The sequence below is a fragment of the Lolium perenne genome, chromosome 3 (assembly GCF_019359855.2).
Source record: "Lolium perenne isolate Kyuss_39 chromosome 3, Kyuss_2.0, whole genome shotgun sequence".
Taxonomy (NCBI): domain Eukaryota; kingdom Viridiplantae; phylum Streptophyta; class Magnoliopsida; order Poales; family Poaceae; genus Lolium; species Lolium perenne.
The window spans coordinates 108,352,634-108,372,456 of NC_067246.2; the positions used below are offsets into that span (position 1 = coordinate 108,352,634).

The window sequence follows — 19,823 nt, forward strand, 5'->3', positions numbered from 1 at the left end:
TCTGGTCCGTAGACTATCCCATAGTCTACGCCTTCCACTCCGCCGGTAAGATCAGGTTCTTCGTAGACCAGCTCGTAACTTCCTTCTGGTGCTCCATCATTGATGGCCTCCACTTCCGGATCACAGTCTAGCAAGGGTGTCGAAAGAAAGTGAATACAGGGGTACTCAGCAAGTTCTAAAAGAATAAAAAGGTGTTTGATGCACTAGCTACGACCATTGATCAGGAAATCGCAGGTCAATGCATGTTTTGAAATCATTTCTTCAAAAGGTTGCTTTTATTATGAAAACTATGCCCGTCAGTCTTCACAGGTTGACTAGAACTTCGTGGAGTTCCTTTCCTGCCGCGTTCGCAGATTCCTTCCCGAACAGGAGTGACAGCCACAATTTGATACACTCTGCAGAGGTGCGTTACTTTTCCCACAAGAGATCTCACCCTTTTTGCCATCCGCAGGGACTTGCCCCCGTTCACACTTCCTTTGGTGTGAGGCCAGGTATAAAGATCCAAGCCCACACCGCCTTCTCCGCGACTGCAAACCCACCCTTTTGTCCAACCGTACACCCCCAGTAGACTTCCCCCGATAATACGGCTTTACTCACGGTGTACTCCGGACAATCCTTCATAGATGGTAGAGCTTATCATCACTAATGGATGGGGATTTAAAAGGATATCCCAACCTATTGCGGAAGTGCCTCCAACACCCCACCGGCTCTACCAATCCGTTGGCGTGCAGAAGGGAAAAGATACGGCTGGCTTCCCCAGAGCCATTATAGATCTCATGGTCAACGCGATTTGTACGGCGCTAGAATCACTGGACGGCATTGGTAATTAATCCTAGGGTGATATAACCCATTGCAATGGAACCTCCACCATATCAACACATACCATGGTTCCATTGCCAGCCACATAGTCATATTCATAGTTGGAAAGTAACATTTCATTTGCGATGCAGGAATGATAAATATATAGCTTTGCATTAAAGTAGTAGAAAATACTCAAGTTGACATGAGCAAGGGTGAACTTGCCTGTGGACTGCGAGATAGTGCAGTTCAATGCAGTTGATGGAACCTGGACCTCGGGTTCTGTAAGAAGCATCATTGTCCGGTAAGGACAATGTTATAAAATCCAAATTATGCAATCATGGATGTATTATTTTGTTGAATCCCTTTACCCCGCCGAGTTATAGCAATTTAGGGTTGCGTTTAAGATTTATGTCTTTGACAGTAATTTGCAATTGATTTAAAAGTATAAATCATTTTAATTCACACAAAGTACAATAATTCAAAGTAAAACTATTTTACTTGATGATTCCCTTAATCATTCCAAAAATAATTTGAAATTATAGAGTTACCTCTATAGTTTTTGGAATAAACAGGAATATAGTATTCTTCATGGAAAAATACCTTTTTCAATGGAAACGACTTGGAATAGTAGAATTTCATTTCGAAATGTTTGAAAATAAGTATTTGAACTTATTTGAGATTTTTCCTTGAATTTTAAATACAAGGAAATAATAGTTTAAAATTCCAAGTTATTATTTAAATTCTTAAAATTCATAATTTTGAATTTGTTTCATAAATTCCATTTCATATTTTATTCTTGTTAAGATTTATTTTTCATTCATTAATCCAATTTTTAATGGATTTTTAGAGTTGTATTTGATTTATTAAAAATTGGTAAAATTCTGGCCTTTTATTAATTGTCAAAAGACCAAAATAACCCTCTGGCCCCTATTGGGCCAGCCCAATTACCTAAAGCCCAGGGACAGCCCAATAAGGCTTGCCCCATAGTGGCTCGGTGGCGCCGAACGGCCCACCTCTCTCACTCACTCGGCCCTCTCTCGCTCTTCGTCTCTAACCCTAGCCTCTCTGCGACGCCCGTGGCGATGGCGTCGCCGCCATGGCCGCCGCCTCGCTCCGGCCAGCTCCGAGCTCCTCCGCCGTAGCCACCTACCGAATCAGAACCGCCGCGTGTAGATCTATCGATCTATCCGCGTGGTTTCCCCTTCTCTTCCTCTCATGGCGAATCGCCTCCGTTCTGGATCTCGCGGAGAATCGCCTCGACCAACTCCGGCGAGCTCTCGTCCTCGCCGACGATGGGTGCGCTCCTGGGGTTGACCTGGCGCGGGTGCTGCTCGCAGTACTCGTGCCGTCGCCTCAGGTGCTCGCTACGGTGGTGTTGGGTTCGCCGGCGTAACGTCGGCGCCTACCCTGAACTTGCAGCTGTTAGGGCCGCGCGAGCACTGCCTCGCCATGCCCTAGCTTCTGCTTCCAGGCGCAAGTAAGTACTTCACCTCCACCTTCTCTTATGTGCACCTCCCTTGCCACTGTTCTTCTTCCTCCTCATGCTCTGTTGCTCTCTGGTGGTCCTGTGATCACGCAGAGCTATGCCATAGCTGCTCAATCTTCCTATGCTTCTATCTACTGCAAGCTCATGGCCAGATTACCAGTCACTGGTACTGACCAATGTTGCTTTGCTTGCTATTCATGCTGTGCTTGCTTACCTTGCTGTTCCTAGCATGCCCTGTACTTGCCATGCTCTACTGTGCTTGCTCAAAAGCTTGCTATGCCATGCTATGCTTGATTATGGCTTGCTTGTGCTTACTGGTATATCATGCTTGCTTGTCTAGGTGTACTTGTGATGCATCAGTGACACTTGTGCGTGTGCCAGTGGTGCCTGTGATATGCTTCTGTGCTTCCTATGCAAGCTAGTGATCCATTGGATCATTCTTTGCTTGTTGGCTAACTTCCCTGTGTAGCTTGGCTTGATTTAATTGATCCATTTGATCAATTCAATGTCAGTGATGGCTTACTGATTAATTCTGTGGCTAAGTAATTCAATTTCCTTGTGCTGCTGATGCTCAAGCATCACTATGTTGTAGCTTACTTGTGATGTTGCTCATCCAAGCTACCTGGACTTGCTCCAGTGGCTATGATGCAGTGATTAAACTGTGTTGCCTTATATTATGTTGCTGTCAGTATTAAGCATGGATCTGTGATAAATTCATGCTTGAATTAATTAAATTATGATGAACTGCTTATGCAGTAATGATTTAAATGACTTTGCTTGCAAATGATTTGACTATTCATGATTGTGTAGCAAGCAATTGAATCTGAATCCATTCCTGGATAATGATGTGCTATATTTGACTTTCTTTTAATTGGTGCTAAGTGTGATGTGACCTCAGTGGCCTTGCTACTGATTGGTTGCTCAGCTATCTAATTGGATCTTGTGGCTACTCAACCTTTGCTTGCATATTTGGGAATCATACTTGATATGAATGCCAATATGCTTGCCTGATGAAAATTTAGGGTTACTGATGGTTCATAGCTTAGGATTTACTGTGTAGTCTTAGCTGCTAATCCTTGCAATTCATCTACTGGTGCTATCTGTGCATGTGACCTAGCTATGGTGTGCATCTGTGCATGTTTGCTAGCTTCTGTGTACAAGATCTGTATCTAGATGCTTTTCATTTTTAGTGGCTTATAGGCTGGCAGTAATCCTTGGTGAAAACCAAGTGATGATCTACCCATATGAGCATCTGCTCATTCCCATGCTTATTTCTTGCATATATGATGGATCAGATCCATTGGATCTGTCCAGGAACTTGGTATACCTTGTTCCAGCTCCTAGTGTGAAATATTTGGTTGATGCAGACTTGGGGTTTTTGTGCACAGCCCTTCACCTCCAGTTTCTGGTTGATCTTCTCAGGTCACCATGATTCCTGGTGGCTAAGTGGTTGTGTTGGTTTCTGTTCTTGAGTATGAACTGGATGAACTGGTGCTGGTTCTTGCTTCACACTTACCTGGTGATTTGCATTTCTGGTCGACTGCCATGGTTCTAGGGTTTGTGTGCTATTTATATGGTCTCTACTTCTTCCCTGGCCATGACACACAAGCTTGGTTACTTTATGACTCACCCCTTGCATTGCCTTGTTGTTGCTTGGCTAGCAACAACCTTCATATGGTGAAACTTGAGCCCCTGTGGCTTGCTCAGTGTTGGTCTGCCTATGTCTATCTTGTGCTGTCCAGGATTTTGGACAAGCACAAGTGTGTTGTGACAGTTTGCACTGTCCAAACTGAATTTCCTGTGATTTTTGCTAACTGTCCAAACTGAACTTTGCTAATACTTACATTCTGTCTAGTATCCGTTCTTTGTTTTGTTTTGCAGGTTTGAATTATGCTATGGCCAGAAGATCATCCTCAAGACACTTAGTCTAGGTTTAGTTTAGAATAAACTTGTAATTTTCCTTTTTCTTTTATTCTGATCATTATGTCTCAATTCTTGTATCAAGAATATTGTAAAGACTTTGTATTTGTGTTGTATATCAATAAAGCTCAAGTTTTGGTTTATGAGCTTTGTATTATGTAATGTTTATATTCTTGATTAAATATTGTATTTGATATTCACTTTGAAATTCAAAGTGATTTGAATTTTATATCTTGTGTTTGAATTTTAAATTCATTGTTTATATTGTGTGATGTTTATAGTTAAATGTTTAACACTTGTCAAATGCAATCATTCCCCAAAGTAACAAGATACAAAAGAGATCATGTCGAAATTTCCCTAACTCACATTGCCTAACCCTAAATGCAAAATGAGAGAGAACCTCGATCCCTCTTAGGTTTAGTTGCAATAAGGCGCGAAAATTTCCCCCGTTTTGCGATGAAATGCACATCCCATTTCTAAATCTACCCTTCGTTGTTCCTATGTTCTGGGTTATTACAATTCTCTATCCATCGGATCCCAACAAACACAACACATTACAGATAGATGATCTTGATCATGTTAGGCAGCTCACAAGACCCGACAATGAAGCATAATGAGGAGAAGACAACCATCTAGCTACTGCTATGGACCCATAGTCCAGGGGTGAACTACTCACTCATCACTCCGGAAGCGACCATGGCGGTGTAGAGTCCTCCGGGAGATGAATCCCCTCTCCGGCAGGGTGCCGGAGGCGATCTCCTGAATCCCCCGAGATGGGATTGGCGGCGGCGGCGTTTCTGAAAGGTTTTTCGTATCGTGGCTCTCGGTACTGGGGGTTTCGTGAAGAAGGCTATAAGTAGGCGGAGGAGATAGGTCAGGGGCCGCACGAGGGCCCCACACAACAGGCCGGCGCGGCCAAGGCCCAGGCCGCGCCGCCCTGGTGTCTGGCCACCTCGTGGCCCCACTTCGTATCTTCTTCGGTCTTCTGGAAGCTTCGTGTGAAAATAGGCCCCTGGGCGTTGATTTCGTCCAATTCCGAGAATATTTCCTTACTAGGATTTCTGAAACCAAAAACAGCAGAAACAAAGAATCGGCTCTTCGGCATCTCGTTAATAGGTTAGTGCCGGAAAATGCATAAATATGCCATAAAGTATGCATAAAACATGTAGATATCATCAATAATGTGGCATGGAACATAAGAAATTATCGATACGTCGGAGACGTATCACTGCCCGGCGACGGTGACTTCACTGACCTAACTAGTATTGCCAAGGATCAAGCTAGCGCGCGGCCCATTACTGAGGGCAGGAGTTGCCCTTCTTTTTTTCTTCAGTTTTCTCCTTTTTTTGGTTTTTTCTCTAGTTCTGCTGGGTTTTTTCTCCCATTTTCCTGGTTATGCCGATCGGTTTTTTCTAAACTTTTCAAATTTTGAACATTTTGAATTTGAACATTTTTAAGTTTGAACTTTTTAAAATTTGAATCTTTTCAAATTTGAACAATTTCTAAGTTTGAACGTTTTTAATTTTGAACATTTTTAAATCTGAACATATTTCGAGTTTGAACTATTTTCAGATTTGATTTTTTGAAAATTCAATATTTTTTTTATCTAAAAAAGTTTTAAATTCGGATTTTTTATATTTGAAATATTAAATTTGAACATTTTTAAAATTTGAAAATTGTTCAATTTTGAAAATTGTTTGATTTTGAATTTTTTTCATTTGAATTTGTATAGATTTCGAATTTTGTTTCCTTTTGAATTCGTATTGACTTTGAAATCCGAAAAAATTGTGCAACTTATGCTTTCACGCACTCACGCAGGAAAATAGAAAGAGGGAACAACAATAGAAAAAATGGGCCTGGCTCAATTAAGGATGACAATTTTACCCACGGGTACGGGTACCGTACCAGTATTGGCAGGGTATGGGTACACTTTTATGCCCATGGGTAGTACCAATACCCTACCCGTTAAGTAATGGGTAGGGTATGAGTATAGCTTTGTACCCGCGGGTATATCCATACCCTACCCATTTATTGTCTATTTCTTACGTGACACGTCTACTTTTGTTTACTTATGAGTTACTATATGAGTAGAATTTCATATTTTTTAATTATTATGTACTAAACTACTTGTTATTATTGAGTTGAGATAATTCATTTTTTAATTCAATTTGTTATTGATAAATGTAAAATTGCAAGTGACTTGTGTACAATTTAACCTACCCGCCGGGTACCCAATGGGTACGGGTACCCACCGGGTATGGGTATGGGTAAACTTTTATACCCATAGACACGGGTATGGGTAGAAGTTTGTGCCCATCGACTATACGGGTATAGATATGGTTTTGCTCTACCCTGCTCATACCCTGCCCATTGTCATCCTTGGGCTCAACTCGGATTACTTTAAGTGGAGCCACGATTGCTTCCGCTTAAAGTGGGGAATAGGCCCTCCAGAGCGCCTCTATGCCAACCTGGTTGGCAAATCACGCCCCGCGTCGCTTACTTCGGTCGCGGCCCAACAAGAGCAGGTATCTTCTCTTTTTTATTTTTTATTCGCTTTTATTTTTTCTATGTTTCTACTATTTTTCTTCTCTTTTTTTGCATTTTCAAAATTTCAGAAAAGATCTCAGAATTTTTTTGAAAACCTGCACTTTTTTCAAAATTTGAACAATTTTGGATTTGAACGTATTTTAAATTTTAACTTTTTCAAAAATTTGAAATGAAATCCTAAAAAAATTGTTTTTTGTGCATGAACATTTCCCGATTTTTATGTTTTTTCTTTCGAATATGAAATTTCTTTTGACTTGAACAATTTTCGAAATTATTATTTTTTCAATATGAACAAATTTCAAATTTGAACGATTTTTGGGTTTGAATATTTTTCAAATTTGAACAAGTTTTAGATTTGAACTTTTCAAATTTGAACAAAAAGAACAAAAAGAACAAAAACAGAAAAGAAACAGAAACAAAAAAAGAAAAAGAAACAAAAAATAAAAAGGACAAGGAAAGAAAAAATGAAAAAAAAACAGAAAACAGAAATAAACGGCGTACTGGGCCAACTAGGCCGGCTCATACCGCAGGCGGGGGGTGTGCGGCGCGCGGGAACAGCTGACCTGGTCGGTGTATAGGAATTATCGGGCGCACCTACCTATCACTCGCTAGTGGGAGCGAGCACACATCGTCGGAGGCACTGATCGCTCCGGCTAGGTGCCTCCTTGCTGGGTCGGCCCAGGTAAGGGTTGGTTTCTTTAGCTTTTATTTTTTCCATTATTTTCGAATAGTTTCCAGATTTGAAAAACTGTGAGAAAGTTCAAATTCGAATGTGTTTGAATTTGAAATTTGCTCAAATTCGAATCTGCCCGAATTTGAAATTTTCTTAAATTCGAATTCGAAATTTCCTCAAATTCAAACCCGTTCGAATTCAAAATTTGCTCGAATTTAGGATTGGAATTTTCCCAAGTTCGAAATTTGCTTAAAATCGAAATTTTCTCAAATTTGGAAGATACAGAAACGAAAGAACCAAACAAAACCGAAGAAAACAATGCAAATCCGAAAAAACGAATCAACGGAAGAAACTAAAGAACCGGCCTAAAAAGAACCAGGATGCACCTACTGGGCCGCGGCCCAAGTGGATACCCCGTGCGTGCGGGGCCTATTCCCCCACGCGGGCGAGAAATAGGGATTCGCCTCTTCTGCCTCATAATCTCAGCGGCGATCCGAAGAGGTATCCGATAAATCCTCCCGAATCACTGATCCTACCGTCGAATCCGCCGCCATCGTCAATGGAAGCTGAAGCTAATAGCCTCCGCCTACCGTCCGACTGGAACGACTTGATCACGGAAGAGGAACGGGCGGGGATGTCGTACCTCTCCAAGAGTGAGATCATGAAGATCCTGGCTAAGGCAGAGGAAAGCCGCCGCCGCCTCCAGCTCCTCAGCCGCAATCCCCACAGTACGTAGTCTACATACATGATCTCATCCCCGACAAATCATTGCTTCTATGAACAGACGATGTGGATAATCTCTTTTTCTGACATCGTTTCTTATTGCTTAATACTCATGAATATGCAGGCTTCAAGAGCCCCGTCGATTCGCAGAGTGACTCGACGGTCCAAAGGCGTCGTCTTGCTGGTGACTCCGATGACAAGGAGGCCAAGCGGCAACGGCAGGGTGTGGAACTGAGCGGAATCGAGATGCAGTCGGCCGACAACCTCCCTCCTCAGCCCGACAAGATCTTCGTGTATGCAGATATCCTAACCTTTATTGTCTGGTCTGTCATTTTACTTCTGCTCTTCACTTCGTTCAGTTTTTTGGAAATACATGGACTATCCACGAGACTTTGACGATTCAACTGATTAAATACGGAGTGGATAATTATGAAACAAAAGTGATGGTGGCAGGGGTCATAAACATATATTTCCAACTTGAACATATGCCCTTCGTTTTCCTAGCTTCCTACTGTAAGTAAATGTAAGCTTGCAGTTGATTTACTCAGATGAGAAGACCGAAGCATCTACTTGATCATGTACCAAGAAAAAAGCTATCAAATTTAACAAATGCAACAATGATTTTTTTTTCTTTTTGGAAAACACTCCTTAACTAGTATCCATCAAACATGACATACAATGCAAATACAGAATTATTACTTACAAGAGACATTGCAGACAGTTTGAAGCAAATAAGCACAGCCTAGAGAAGAATTGGGCAAACCAAGCAGGCCATGAACCTCCTCCCTATATTATAAATATATGTTGCTACTCACACCCCAAGTAGCCACTTCCTTTGAACTCTTAGATACTTGATCCAATACTCCTTCCTCTTAAACCCTTCGGTCATTGTTGCTTTTGTTGCAAGTTGGGTGTTGTGTCATTGTTGCAATTGTATGCCACACAACTTTTGCTTTATTTTCTAAAGGATAGCTCAGCCTAATCATTGTGCACTTCAAAATTGCTAAGAGAACATTGGTACCTTTTGAGTTTATTAGGGCAAGACACTAGCTTCCAGAAAAGAAATTATACCTTAGGTGCGGCTGCAACAAATATTTAGTTGAGTTAGTTGGTTGTGGACCTATGTTGAGTGCTTTAGTTAGGTCTTGCAGCTGAGATTACTGCGAACAAAAACACAGATTGTAAGTATGAAACTTGGAAGTAGGCTATGCTTAATACTCATGTGCTGCTCCATCTGTACATTACGTGCAACATGCACAAGGCTGTTCTGCTTCCTTGTTATTAGGCTAGCAAGCTAAAACTTCGTACCCAGTGTTGGGGCAACAAGAAGGCAGGCTGCCTAATACCGTTGATGTGGACAATGTTATTTATCCTTTCTGGGCCATTTGGGTAGCATGCCAAATCCTGAGCTCTACGGGTGTGCATCTATGCCCTTTAATGTGGTAACAATCATGTAGCATCTTGTTGATGATATTGGGTTGGATTTTAGACTATTTGCTGTGTGTTTGACATGCTGTTATCAGTTGAGTATTGAATGGCTGGAAGTTCGCTTAGATCCTTGTTAATTGTATGGCTGGAAGTTTGTTTAGATCCTTGTTAGTGGTATGACATGTAACAGTTGGTTCAATATCGCTGCCTGGAGATTAATAGTGCTGAAAGTTCAGCTCCATCAGCTTTTAATAAGTGTTTATTGCTAATCTTTCAGCCTGTCCACAGTTTTTTTTGGCATGCTAGGTGTTTCCATATTATTCCAGCATATTTTGTTATAATTATCTTTTGAAGGCTGCACACATTTAACGTTAAGCATACACCTAGTTGTTCTTCATCTACAGTTCTCTTTTACTGATCTTCCCACCCTCCTAATTTATCCATGACAGGTTTCCAGAGGTTGGGAGTGGACAGTCAGCTATCTACTGAATATCTTGATGTTTTGGAAACTGAGTTCTAGTTATCTAATTTCAAATCAGGTGTTCAAGTGAAGTGGTGAACAGTGCATGTACCTAACTTTACATGCATAACTTTGTCGGGAAATACATGAAGCACATGTAACCCAGTTGTTTAAACCTACTACACTACCATTTGAGCGTGTCATAGGAAGGCTTTTCCTATTTTAAAATGATGTTTGGTCATTCTCTTATTAAGCTACAGTTCTGTTGATATTGTGATTATATAACTGCACTTTTCAGCAATTATCTTGAGGTGGTGTTGTCCTTTAATTATTTTCCGTGAGTTTTTACTCTACTGTCAATGGAGTAGCTTTTGTCCCTGACAGTAGCATTCTCAACCAGAACTTTTTTTTACAATGAAAGCAACCTTTCTTATAGGATGATAGTTAAATCATTTACAAGCATGAAAAATTGGGAGGATCATCTAACCCGTTTGAGGATGTGATCTCTTCGCTTGCTAGCTAGTTCGTCCGCTTCATTGGCTTCCCGTGCACAGTGGGCGCAGGTTGCTTCACAAGTTCAGCTGCAAGTAGTGCACAGTCAGGAAGCACAGCTTCTCCAAAACTCAGAGTAACCTACTTGCTACTCCATAACTCATAGAGTGACCCTCGTTGCAGCTTAATTGACATTGCAAAATAGAGTGTGGCTGATTATTAGAGGGTGGCAGAATTGTGGCAATTGCCTTGTGCAAGAATAGACCTCTTCAAGCGTCGATTCACCGTGCGAATGTGGCATGCCATCTTAGCTTGGTTTGGCCATCTAGATCTGGACACCTCCCTTTGAACAAATGAGGCTACCGTCCAAGATTGGTGGATCAAGATGGGCGTAGGAGATGGAAATGCCCGCAAAGATATATGGCTTCAATGCTCATCTTTGTTTCTTCGGAAGTTTGGAAAGAGTGAACCCCTAGGGTCCGCTATGTGGCTCTTAGCCGGCACAAAATTCTTGTGTAATGTAATTCTGGAAGAGTACATTAATTTAAAGACCTTGGACTTGTCCTAGCATTTCTTATACAAACTTTTTAAATATTTAGGATGACAAATATTTTTTCCTTCTCTAAAAAGTAGATGCATCAACATTCTAGTTGACCATATATCATACGTCAGTCTCTCCTTGACATGTGTTTTTTTTCCAAACAATAAAAGACTTGCCATTTTTATTGATAGAGAAGAAAACGGCCGGTTAATTAGAGGGTAACCAGCCAAAACAGATACGAATGCACCAGTATCGTCACGGTACACGATCACATGGGCACAACCACCGACCGATCTAGCCAAATGCCAACAGTCGGCCACACGCGTAAACGAGAGACAATTGTGACTAGGACGAGGAGCTTCACAAGAGAACTATGTTGGGCTTGCGTAGACTAAATCCTCCACCAAAGCCACCGGTTGCTGGTCATCATTGCTGTAGGGGCACAAACCACCAGCTCTGACTTCATAGCGATACATCGAAACACGGGAGAACCCATCGAACACGTCTGTAACCAGCTAATGAAACCCAAACCGCGACCCAAGCTTTGCTCGACACATCATCATTGCCAAACTGCCCGCAACGGCCCTAAGCGGGCCGTATCAGCAACCATAGATTAACTACTCCCCAAGTCGAAGCTAACTCCATGACAATGCCCGTAACAAGGAGAAATACACAGAGACGCCTCCATCGTCAGATCCTGGGATATGAGGTTTCCCTCCAGAGGCAAGACCATGAGATGAGGAGAGGATCCCTCAATGATGCTTCCAAGAAAGTCAACAACACCCGCATGTGTAGCCTTCATCGGTCTTGACAAAATCCAGGACAAGGATTTCTCCTAACATCCTCCACCTCCAACCACTCGAGTCCATCGACAACGAACTGGAAACAAACTTCCACCACCAAGACCGCACCAACACCACCACCTCGTCGTTGCCAAGCCCCGACAGATCTGGCAACAAGGTAGTCATCTATGTAGTCCTTCTCCTCCTGCTCCTGCTCCTCCTCCTCCTCCTCTTCCCCATCCTCCTTCACGCTAGGTATCTGAGGTAGTCATCGGTGTAGTCCTTCTCCTCCTCTTCCTCTTCCCCTCCTCTTCCCCTCCTCCTCCTCTTCCTCCTCCTTCACCGCCGCGAGGGGAGCGGCGTAGTTGTACTCGTCTTCACCAAGGAACCCCGCCGGCGCCTCGGATCTCATTCTAGGTGGCCAAAGGAATCCCACATCAGCGACTCAAAGCCAAATGTCGGGTAGCCGAGGAGGTCTTGTGGCAGAAGGGCCTGCATCGGGTAATCTCCCGCCACCGCTCCCGCCTGATATGGCACCGGAGACATGTGAACCCTCTAGTGGCTAAGGCGCCAGCCAGAGGGGAATTGGACGTCAGTCCACGCAGGGGCGCATGACATTCGATTACAATATAGGGGGCAAGCCACTCCTACGATGACAAACACACGGATGTGCTGCTTCTTCGTATTCTTCTTCCTCGCCACCGACAAGTCGGCCTCGGGGTCATGCTTTGGCTTCCTCAATGGCCATTCCTTGCCCATGGCCGAGGTCGTGTTGTTTGTTCTGTTGGGGAGGTTGTTGGCGGTGGTGGAGATCTAGGCTAGCTGGTGTCAATGGCGGGCCAAATGTCGACTTCCTTAAAGAGGGACAAGACGGCCTCTACCAATGCCTACTCAAACTTTCCACGCATGTGCCATTGATGGCGACGCGAAAGCCCAACCACCTGTTGGAGATATGCCCAAGTAGCAGATCCGTTGACTAAAGCTCTCCCTAGGGCAAAGCATGACCAACACCAGAATGCCATGGGTGTTAGGTACCTTACAATGTAATCTAGATTATTGACTCTAGTGCAAGTGGGAGACTGAAGGAGATATGCCCAAGAGGCAATAATAAAAGTGGTTATTATATATCTTTATGTTTATGATAAATGTTTATATACCATGCTATAATTGTATTAACCGAAACATTGATACATGTGTGTTATGTAAACAACAATGAGTCCCTAGTAAGCCTCTTGTATAACTAGCTTTTTGATTAATAGATGATCATTGTTTCATGATCATGAACATTGGATGTTATTAATAACAAGGTTATGTCATTATGTGAATGATGTAATGGACACACCCAATTAAGCGTAGCATAAGATCACGTCATTAAGTTATTTGCTATAAGCTTTCGATACATAGTTACCTAGTCCTTTCGACCATGAGATCATGTAAATCACTTATACCGGAAAGGTACTTTGATTACATCAAACGCCACTGCGTAAATGGGTGGTTATAAAGGTGGGATTAAGTATCCGGAAAGTATGAGTTGAGGCATATGGATCAACAGTGGGATTTGTCCATCCCGATGACGGATAGATATACTCTGGGCCCTCTCAGTGGAATGTCGTCTAATTAGCTTGCAAGCATGTGAATGGTTCATAAGAGACCACATACCACAGTACCAGTAAAGAGTACTTGTCAGGAAACGTGGTTGAACAAGGTATAGAGATACCGATGATCAAACTTCGGACAAGTAAAATATTGCGTGACAAAGGGAATCGGTATCGTATGTGAATGGTTCATTCGATCACTAAGTCATCGTTAAATATGTGGGAGCCATTATGGATCTCCAGATCCCACTATTGGTTATTGGTCGGAGAGAGTTCTCAACCATGTCTACATAGTTCGCGAACCGTAGGGTGACACACTTAAGGTTTGATGTCGTATTAGTAGATATTGAATATGGAATGGAGTTCGAAGTTTTGTTCGGAGTCTCGGATGGGATCCAGGACATCACGAGGAGTTTCGGAATGGTCCGGAGAATAAGATTCATATATAGGAAGTCATTTAATAAGTTTGAAAATGATCCGGTGCATTTATGGAAGGTTCTAGAAGGTTCTAGAAAAGTCCGGAAGAAATCACTATGGAAGGCGGAGTCCCGGAGGGACTGCACCTAGCATGGCCGGCCAACCCTAGGGGGTGGAGTCCCAGGTGGACTCCACCAAAGGTGGCCTGCCACCCCCCTCATGGAAAGGTGGGAATCCCACCTTGGGTAGGTTTCCCTACACATGGAAGGTTTTGGGTTTGGGTCTTATTCGAAGACTTGTAGTCCAACACTTGGGGGTTCCACCTATATAATGAGCAGCAAGGAGAGGGGGCCGGCCACACCAAAGCCCTAGCTGGCCGCACCCCTCAAGTGGCCGGCCACCCCCTCTCCCAAACCCTAGCCGCCCCTCCTCCACCTCTTCTCCCGCATACGCTTAGCGAAGCTTCGCCGGAGATCTCCATCGACACCGCCACCACGTCGTCATGCTGCCAGGATTCCAAGGAGGATCTACTACTTCCGCTGCCCGCTGGAACGGGGAGAAGGACGTCGTCTTCATCAACACTGAACGTGTGACCGAGTACGGAGGTGCTGCCCGATTGTGGCACCATTAAGATCTTCTACGCGCTTTTGAAAGCGGCAAGTGATCATCTTCTGCAACAACGAGATCTAATCTCGTAGGCTTTGGAAATCTTCAAGGGTTAGTCTCGTTCATCCCCTCGTTGCTACCGTCTTCTAGATTGCATCTTGGCTTGGATTGCGTTCTTGCGGTAGGAAATTTTTTGTTTTCTATGCTACGAATCCCTACAGTGGTATCAGAGCCAGGTCTATGCATAGATTGGTTGCACGAGTAGAACACAATTGTTTGTGGGCGTTGATGCTTTGTTGTCTTTAGTTTGAGCACTTTGCATCTTTGTGGCATAGTGGGATGAAGCGGCTCGGGCTAACTTTACATGACCGCGTTCATGAGATTTGCTCCACGCTCGACATGCAACTTGTATTGCATAAGTGGCTTTGCGGGTGTCTGTCTCTCCTACTATAGTGAAGATTCAATTTACTCTTCTATTAACAACACTAGTATCACCGTTGTGGTTCATGTTCGTAGGTAGATTAGATCTTACTCGAAAACCCTAAACCACGTAAAATATGCAAACCAAATTAGAGACGTCTAACTTGTTTTTGCAGGGTTTGGTGATGTGATATGGCCATAATGTGATGATGAATATGTATGAGATGATCATTATTGTATTGTGGCAACCGGCAGGAGCCTTATGGTTGTATTTAAATTTCATGTTGAGTAGTATTTCAAAGAAGTTGTAATAGTTGCTACATGGGAGAACAATCATGAAGAAGGCGCCATTGACCTTGACGCTACGCCGACGATGATGGAGATCATGCCCGTTGATGATGGAGATCATGTCCGTGCTTTGTAGATGAAGATCAAAGGCGCAAAGACAAAGGGGCCATATCATATCACATATGAATTGCATGTGATGTTAATCCTTTTTATGCATCTTATTTTGCTTAGATCGTGATGGTAGCAATATAAGATGATCCCTCTCACTAAAATATCAAGATAATAAAGTGTTCATCCTTAGTAGCACCGTTGCCAAGACTTGTCGTTTCGAAGCATCTCGTGATGATCTGGTGTGATAGATTCAACAAGTGCATACAACGGGTGCAAGCCAGTTTTGCACACGTGGATACTAAGGTTGCCTTGACGAGCCTAGCATGTACTGACATGGTCTCGGAACACGTGATACCGAAAGGTAGAGCATGAATCATATGATTGATATGATGAACACTTTGAGTGTTCGCCATTGAAGTTACATCTTGTCTCGTGATGATCGGACTTGGTGTGGTGGATTTGGTTCGTGTGATCACTAAGATAATTCGAGGGATATTGTTTTGAGTGGGATTTCACCTAGATTTTTAATTTTGCTGAATTAAAATTTGAACTCAATTTGTCATAAACTTAGTCTAAACTATTGCAAATATATGTTGTAGATTATGGCGTCCCCATCAATCAATTTTAACCAGTTCCTAGAGAAAGAAAAGCTTAAGAGCAATGGTAGCAACTTCACCGACTGGTTCCGTCATGTGAGGATTTTTCTCGCTGGTGGAAACCTGCAATATGTGCTCGAAGCACCGCTAGGTGACCCTCCTGCAGAAACTGAAACCGATGAAGTAAAGAATGTTTACGAGACTCGGAAAACTCCGTACTCTCAAGTTTAGTGTGCTATCCTATGCAGTCTGGAAGCCGATCTTCAAAAACGTTTTGAGCAATACGATCCTCATGAGTTGGTCAATGAGCTGAAAGCTATCTTTGAAACTCATGCGGCCGTGGAATGCTATGAAGCATCGAAACACTTCTTCAGTTGCATGATGGAAGAGGGCAGCTCCATTAGTGAGCACATGCTCATCATGACTGGGCATGCGAAGAAACTCAGTGACTTGGGAATAGTGATTCCTAACAGACTGGGGATTAATCGTGTCCTTCAATCACTGCCACCTAGTTACAAGAACTTTGTGATGAACTACAATATGCAGAACATGAACAAAGAGTTACCTGAACTCTTCGCTATGCTGAAATCTGCTGAGATTGAGATCAAGAAAGAGCACCAAGTGTTGATGGTCAACAAGACCACCAGTTTCAAGAAACAGGGCAAGTCTAAAGGCAAATTCAAGAAGGGTGGCAAGAAAGCTGCCGCGCATCCTGTGAAACCTAAGACTAGCCCTAAGCCTGATGCTGAGTGCTATTACTGCAAGGAGAAGGGACACTGGAAGCGTAATTGCTCCAAGTATTTGGCTGATCTGAAGAGCGGCCTTGTCAAGAAGAAGAAAGGTATATCTGATATACATGTTATAGATGTTTATCTTACTGGTTCTCATACTAGTACCTGGGTATTTGATACTGGTTCGGTTGCTCATATTTGTAACTCGAAACAGGAACTACGGAATAAACGAAGACTATTGAAGGATGAAGTGACGATGCGCGTTGGAAATGGATCCAAGGTCGATGTGATCGCTGTCGGCACACTCCCTCTACATCTACCTTCAGGATTAGTTTTAATCCTCAATAATTGTTATTTTGTACATGCGTTGAGCATGAACATTATATCTGGATCTTGTTTAATGCAAGACGGTTATTCATTCAAGTCTGAGAATAATGGTTGTTCTATTTTTATGAATAATATCTTTTATGGTCACGCACCTGAAAAGAATGGTTTATTTCTATTAAATCTCGATAGTAGTGATACACATGTTCATAACATTGATGCTAAGCGAATTAAATTGAATGATAATTCTACTTATATGTGGCACTGTCGTCTTGGTCATATTGGAGTGAAACGCATGAAGAAACTCCATACCGATGGATTACTTGAATCACTTGACTTTGAGTCACTTGATAGATGTGAAGCATGTCTAATGGGAAAAATGACTAAGACTCCATTCTCTAGTAGTATGGAGCGAGCTACAGACTTATTGGAAATCATACATACCAATGTGTGCGTACCAATGAGTGTAGCCTCGCGCGGTGGTTATCGTTATGTTCTAACCTTCTGTTGACCACCAAAACCCACCGACGAGTAGCGACGGGCAACACGAAGAGCCGGGAGGCTCCCAGGACTGCTAGGAGGGCCCTGGTCCCTCGGGCGACGGCCCGCAAAGATCCGGCACGCACGTCCGATGCTGGTGCAAGGGCGTGCCACCTGACCTATACCTGGTCAGGAAGGTGATGGATTGCTTCGACTAGTTTCCTGCATGGCATACACGTAAACATTAAATACGAGCCTCGATCGGCTCTCAGGTTGTCATGTGAATCGGCTCAAGGAGCCGATCCACCCATGATTCGTATGAAATCTATGATAACATGGTGGGCCTGCTTGATCAATATTACGTTAAAACGATCTACAACGATCTAGGGTTTTCACCACATAACCGGAACGTCCTACACGTGATTGAGCCTGGCAGACACGAAAGATGATAATAAACCAGTCCTAGACAAGGCCTAAAAACCAACGTGGAGTTGATCCCCGGAACATCTTCTCTAGGACTAGCAAACTATACCTTACGTGCTACTGGATCCTTCAACCCGTTTGCAAGGCCTAACTATGCAGATATCAAACTAATCCTTGGAAAACAAGGAGCAATCGTAACGGATCAAATCTACTAAACAATGACTAAGCAGGGTGCCACCCTTGCACCTAAGATCGGTACAAGGGTGGCTAGATATCCAGGAATAGCATGACTAATCAAATACATCGAGAAAGTACCGATGCTAACCCTAACATATCCATGATAACGGTGTTGCTCGCCATAAAAAAGGCTTCAGTATGAGCAACACATGAACAACAGGTAAACAAGATTCTGCCTAGATCGCAAGATGCGATCTAGGCAGCATAGCGCTTACCCGGAAGAAACCCTCGAAACAAGGGGTGGCGATGCGCCTAGATTGATTTTGTTGTGAACGTGTTCGTCCTCTTTCTCAATAACCCTAGATACATATTTATAGTCCGTAGACTTTCTAACGTGGGAATAATCCCAACCGTGTACGAGCTAAACTCTACCTTTTTAATCCTAACCGACACGTATCCTACTATATTTACAGATACATGGGCAATTTAGCCCAAACTCCTTATACAAGGCCGATTCATGAATATTTTCTACGTATATTTGTTAAGCCCATCTCAATCACGGCCCACCTCTGATTTGGTCAAAATCTGGTGATAACACATGCCCCCCTGGTTTTGGTAATGATAATTCCAAAACCACTCTGTTTTTTCTTCGTCGAGTCATGTCGTGGCAGAGCAGAACCGTCGCAGTATCCTTCATCATGATGCCTTGCCTTCTCAACTTCTCCGCGTGATCTGAAAGTTTTTTTTTTCTTTTGGCACCACTTCCTCGGAAACTGCTGTGGCATTAAATCTCCACTATATCTCCTTTTATTTAACCGCGCCGAACAGTTCGCCTCTTCATCCCCTTGCTCTGTTCTAGCCATCGGCACCAAAAAAACCCCATCTCCTGTAGCAATGTCTTCCTCTTCCTCCTCCTCCGCCTCGTCGGGTCTTTCCTCCCTATCCTCTTCCTCTCGTGAGCCGACGCCGGAGTGGGACTCGCTGGCGGCGCACGATATCCTCGCCCCACCGAAGTGGGACAAGGAGGATCATGATTCCTCCGTCTGGTCCGAGGATGACAAGTCCTTGACCGACGGAGAAGACGACTTCCAGTTCCTCGTCGATGGGGAGCTGGAGGCGGAGAGCGAGGACGACCTCTTCTCCTGGGACGACTTCACCTCCTCCGAAGAGGAGGAAGAAGAGGAGGACGACGACTCCCTCGAAGACTACCCGCCGGCGAAGCGCTTCCGCGCCGGATCAGATGACGATGACGACGACGACGACGAGGAGGAGGAGGCTCCCAATGAGGGCTACGGGAGCAACGACGAGGAGCCCGCCGGCAGCAGCGCCGATGGCAGCTCCGACGGCGACGACGAGGGCAGCAACGGCCCGTAGAGCAGCACCTAGTAGTATAGGTCTAGTAGTAGTAGCAGATTGGTCGATAGACCTTTCTTTTGTTCTTCCTCCCTCGAGCAATCGGCTCTTTCTTTGTAAGAAATCCCCTCTATAATGAAGAAAATGTTCCTCTATCGATTTTGTTTTCTCATCAAATTTGCCGATTGCCAAAGTAAGTCAACGTGCAAAGAGCCGATGGCAGCGCACCGGCCTTTTCCATGAGTCGCGATTAAGGCCAAATCAGTTGCCTTGCACAGTAACTTGCAACCTTCGTTTGAGAGCATAAAGTCAGATTCCCCAAATTGCCGTCCAAACAGGTTTAATCCGTGTCCATGCCAACCTTAGATTTCAAACGCACAGATTCAACTCCTCAGCGAATCCAATGGGAGAATCATCCCAATGCCACGGTCTTTGGCCTGAACATAATC

General features: G+C 43.6%; 1 protein-coding gene across 1 annotated transcript; it reads left to right on the forward strand.

Moving 5' to 3' along the window:
- Nucleotides 1-7,926: 7,926 nt before the first annotated feature.
- On the forward strand, nucleotides 7,927-10,369 carry LOC127338333 (uncharacterized). Its single transcript, XM_051364494.2, has 3 exons — nucleotides 7,927-8,155; nucleotides 8,275-8,443; nucleotides 10,028-10,369. The coding sequence occupies exons 1-3, from the start codon at nucleotides 7,987-7,989 to the stop codon at nucleotides 10,065-10,067; spliced, it is 378 nt and encodes a 125-aa protein (XP_051220454.1). The 5' UTR covers nucleotides 7,927-7,986; the 3' UTR covers nucleotides 10,068-10,369.
- Nucleotides 10,370-19,823: the final 9,454 nt, after the last annotated feature.

What these genes read in the sequence shown, in the direction of transcription:
- LOC127338333 (XM_051364494.2), top strand. Translation starts at nt 7,987, where the DNA reads ATGGAAGCTGAAGCTAATAGCCTCCGCCTACCGTCCGACTGGAACGAC. An exon ending in CCTCAGCCGCAATCCCCACA is followed by an intron (nt 8,156 to 8,274) that starts GTACGTAGTCTA and finishes ATGAATATGCAG; the next exon opens with GCTTCAAGAGCCCCGTCGAT. An exon ending in CAGCCCGACAAGATCTTCGT is followed by an intron (nt 8,444 to 10,027) that starts GTATGCAGATAT and finishes TATCCATGACAG; the next exon opens with GTTTCCAGAGGTTGGGAGTG.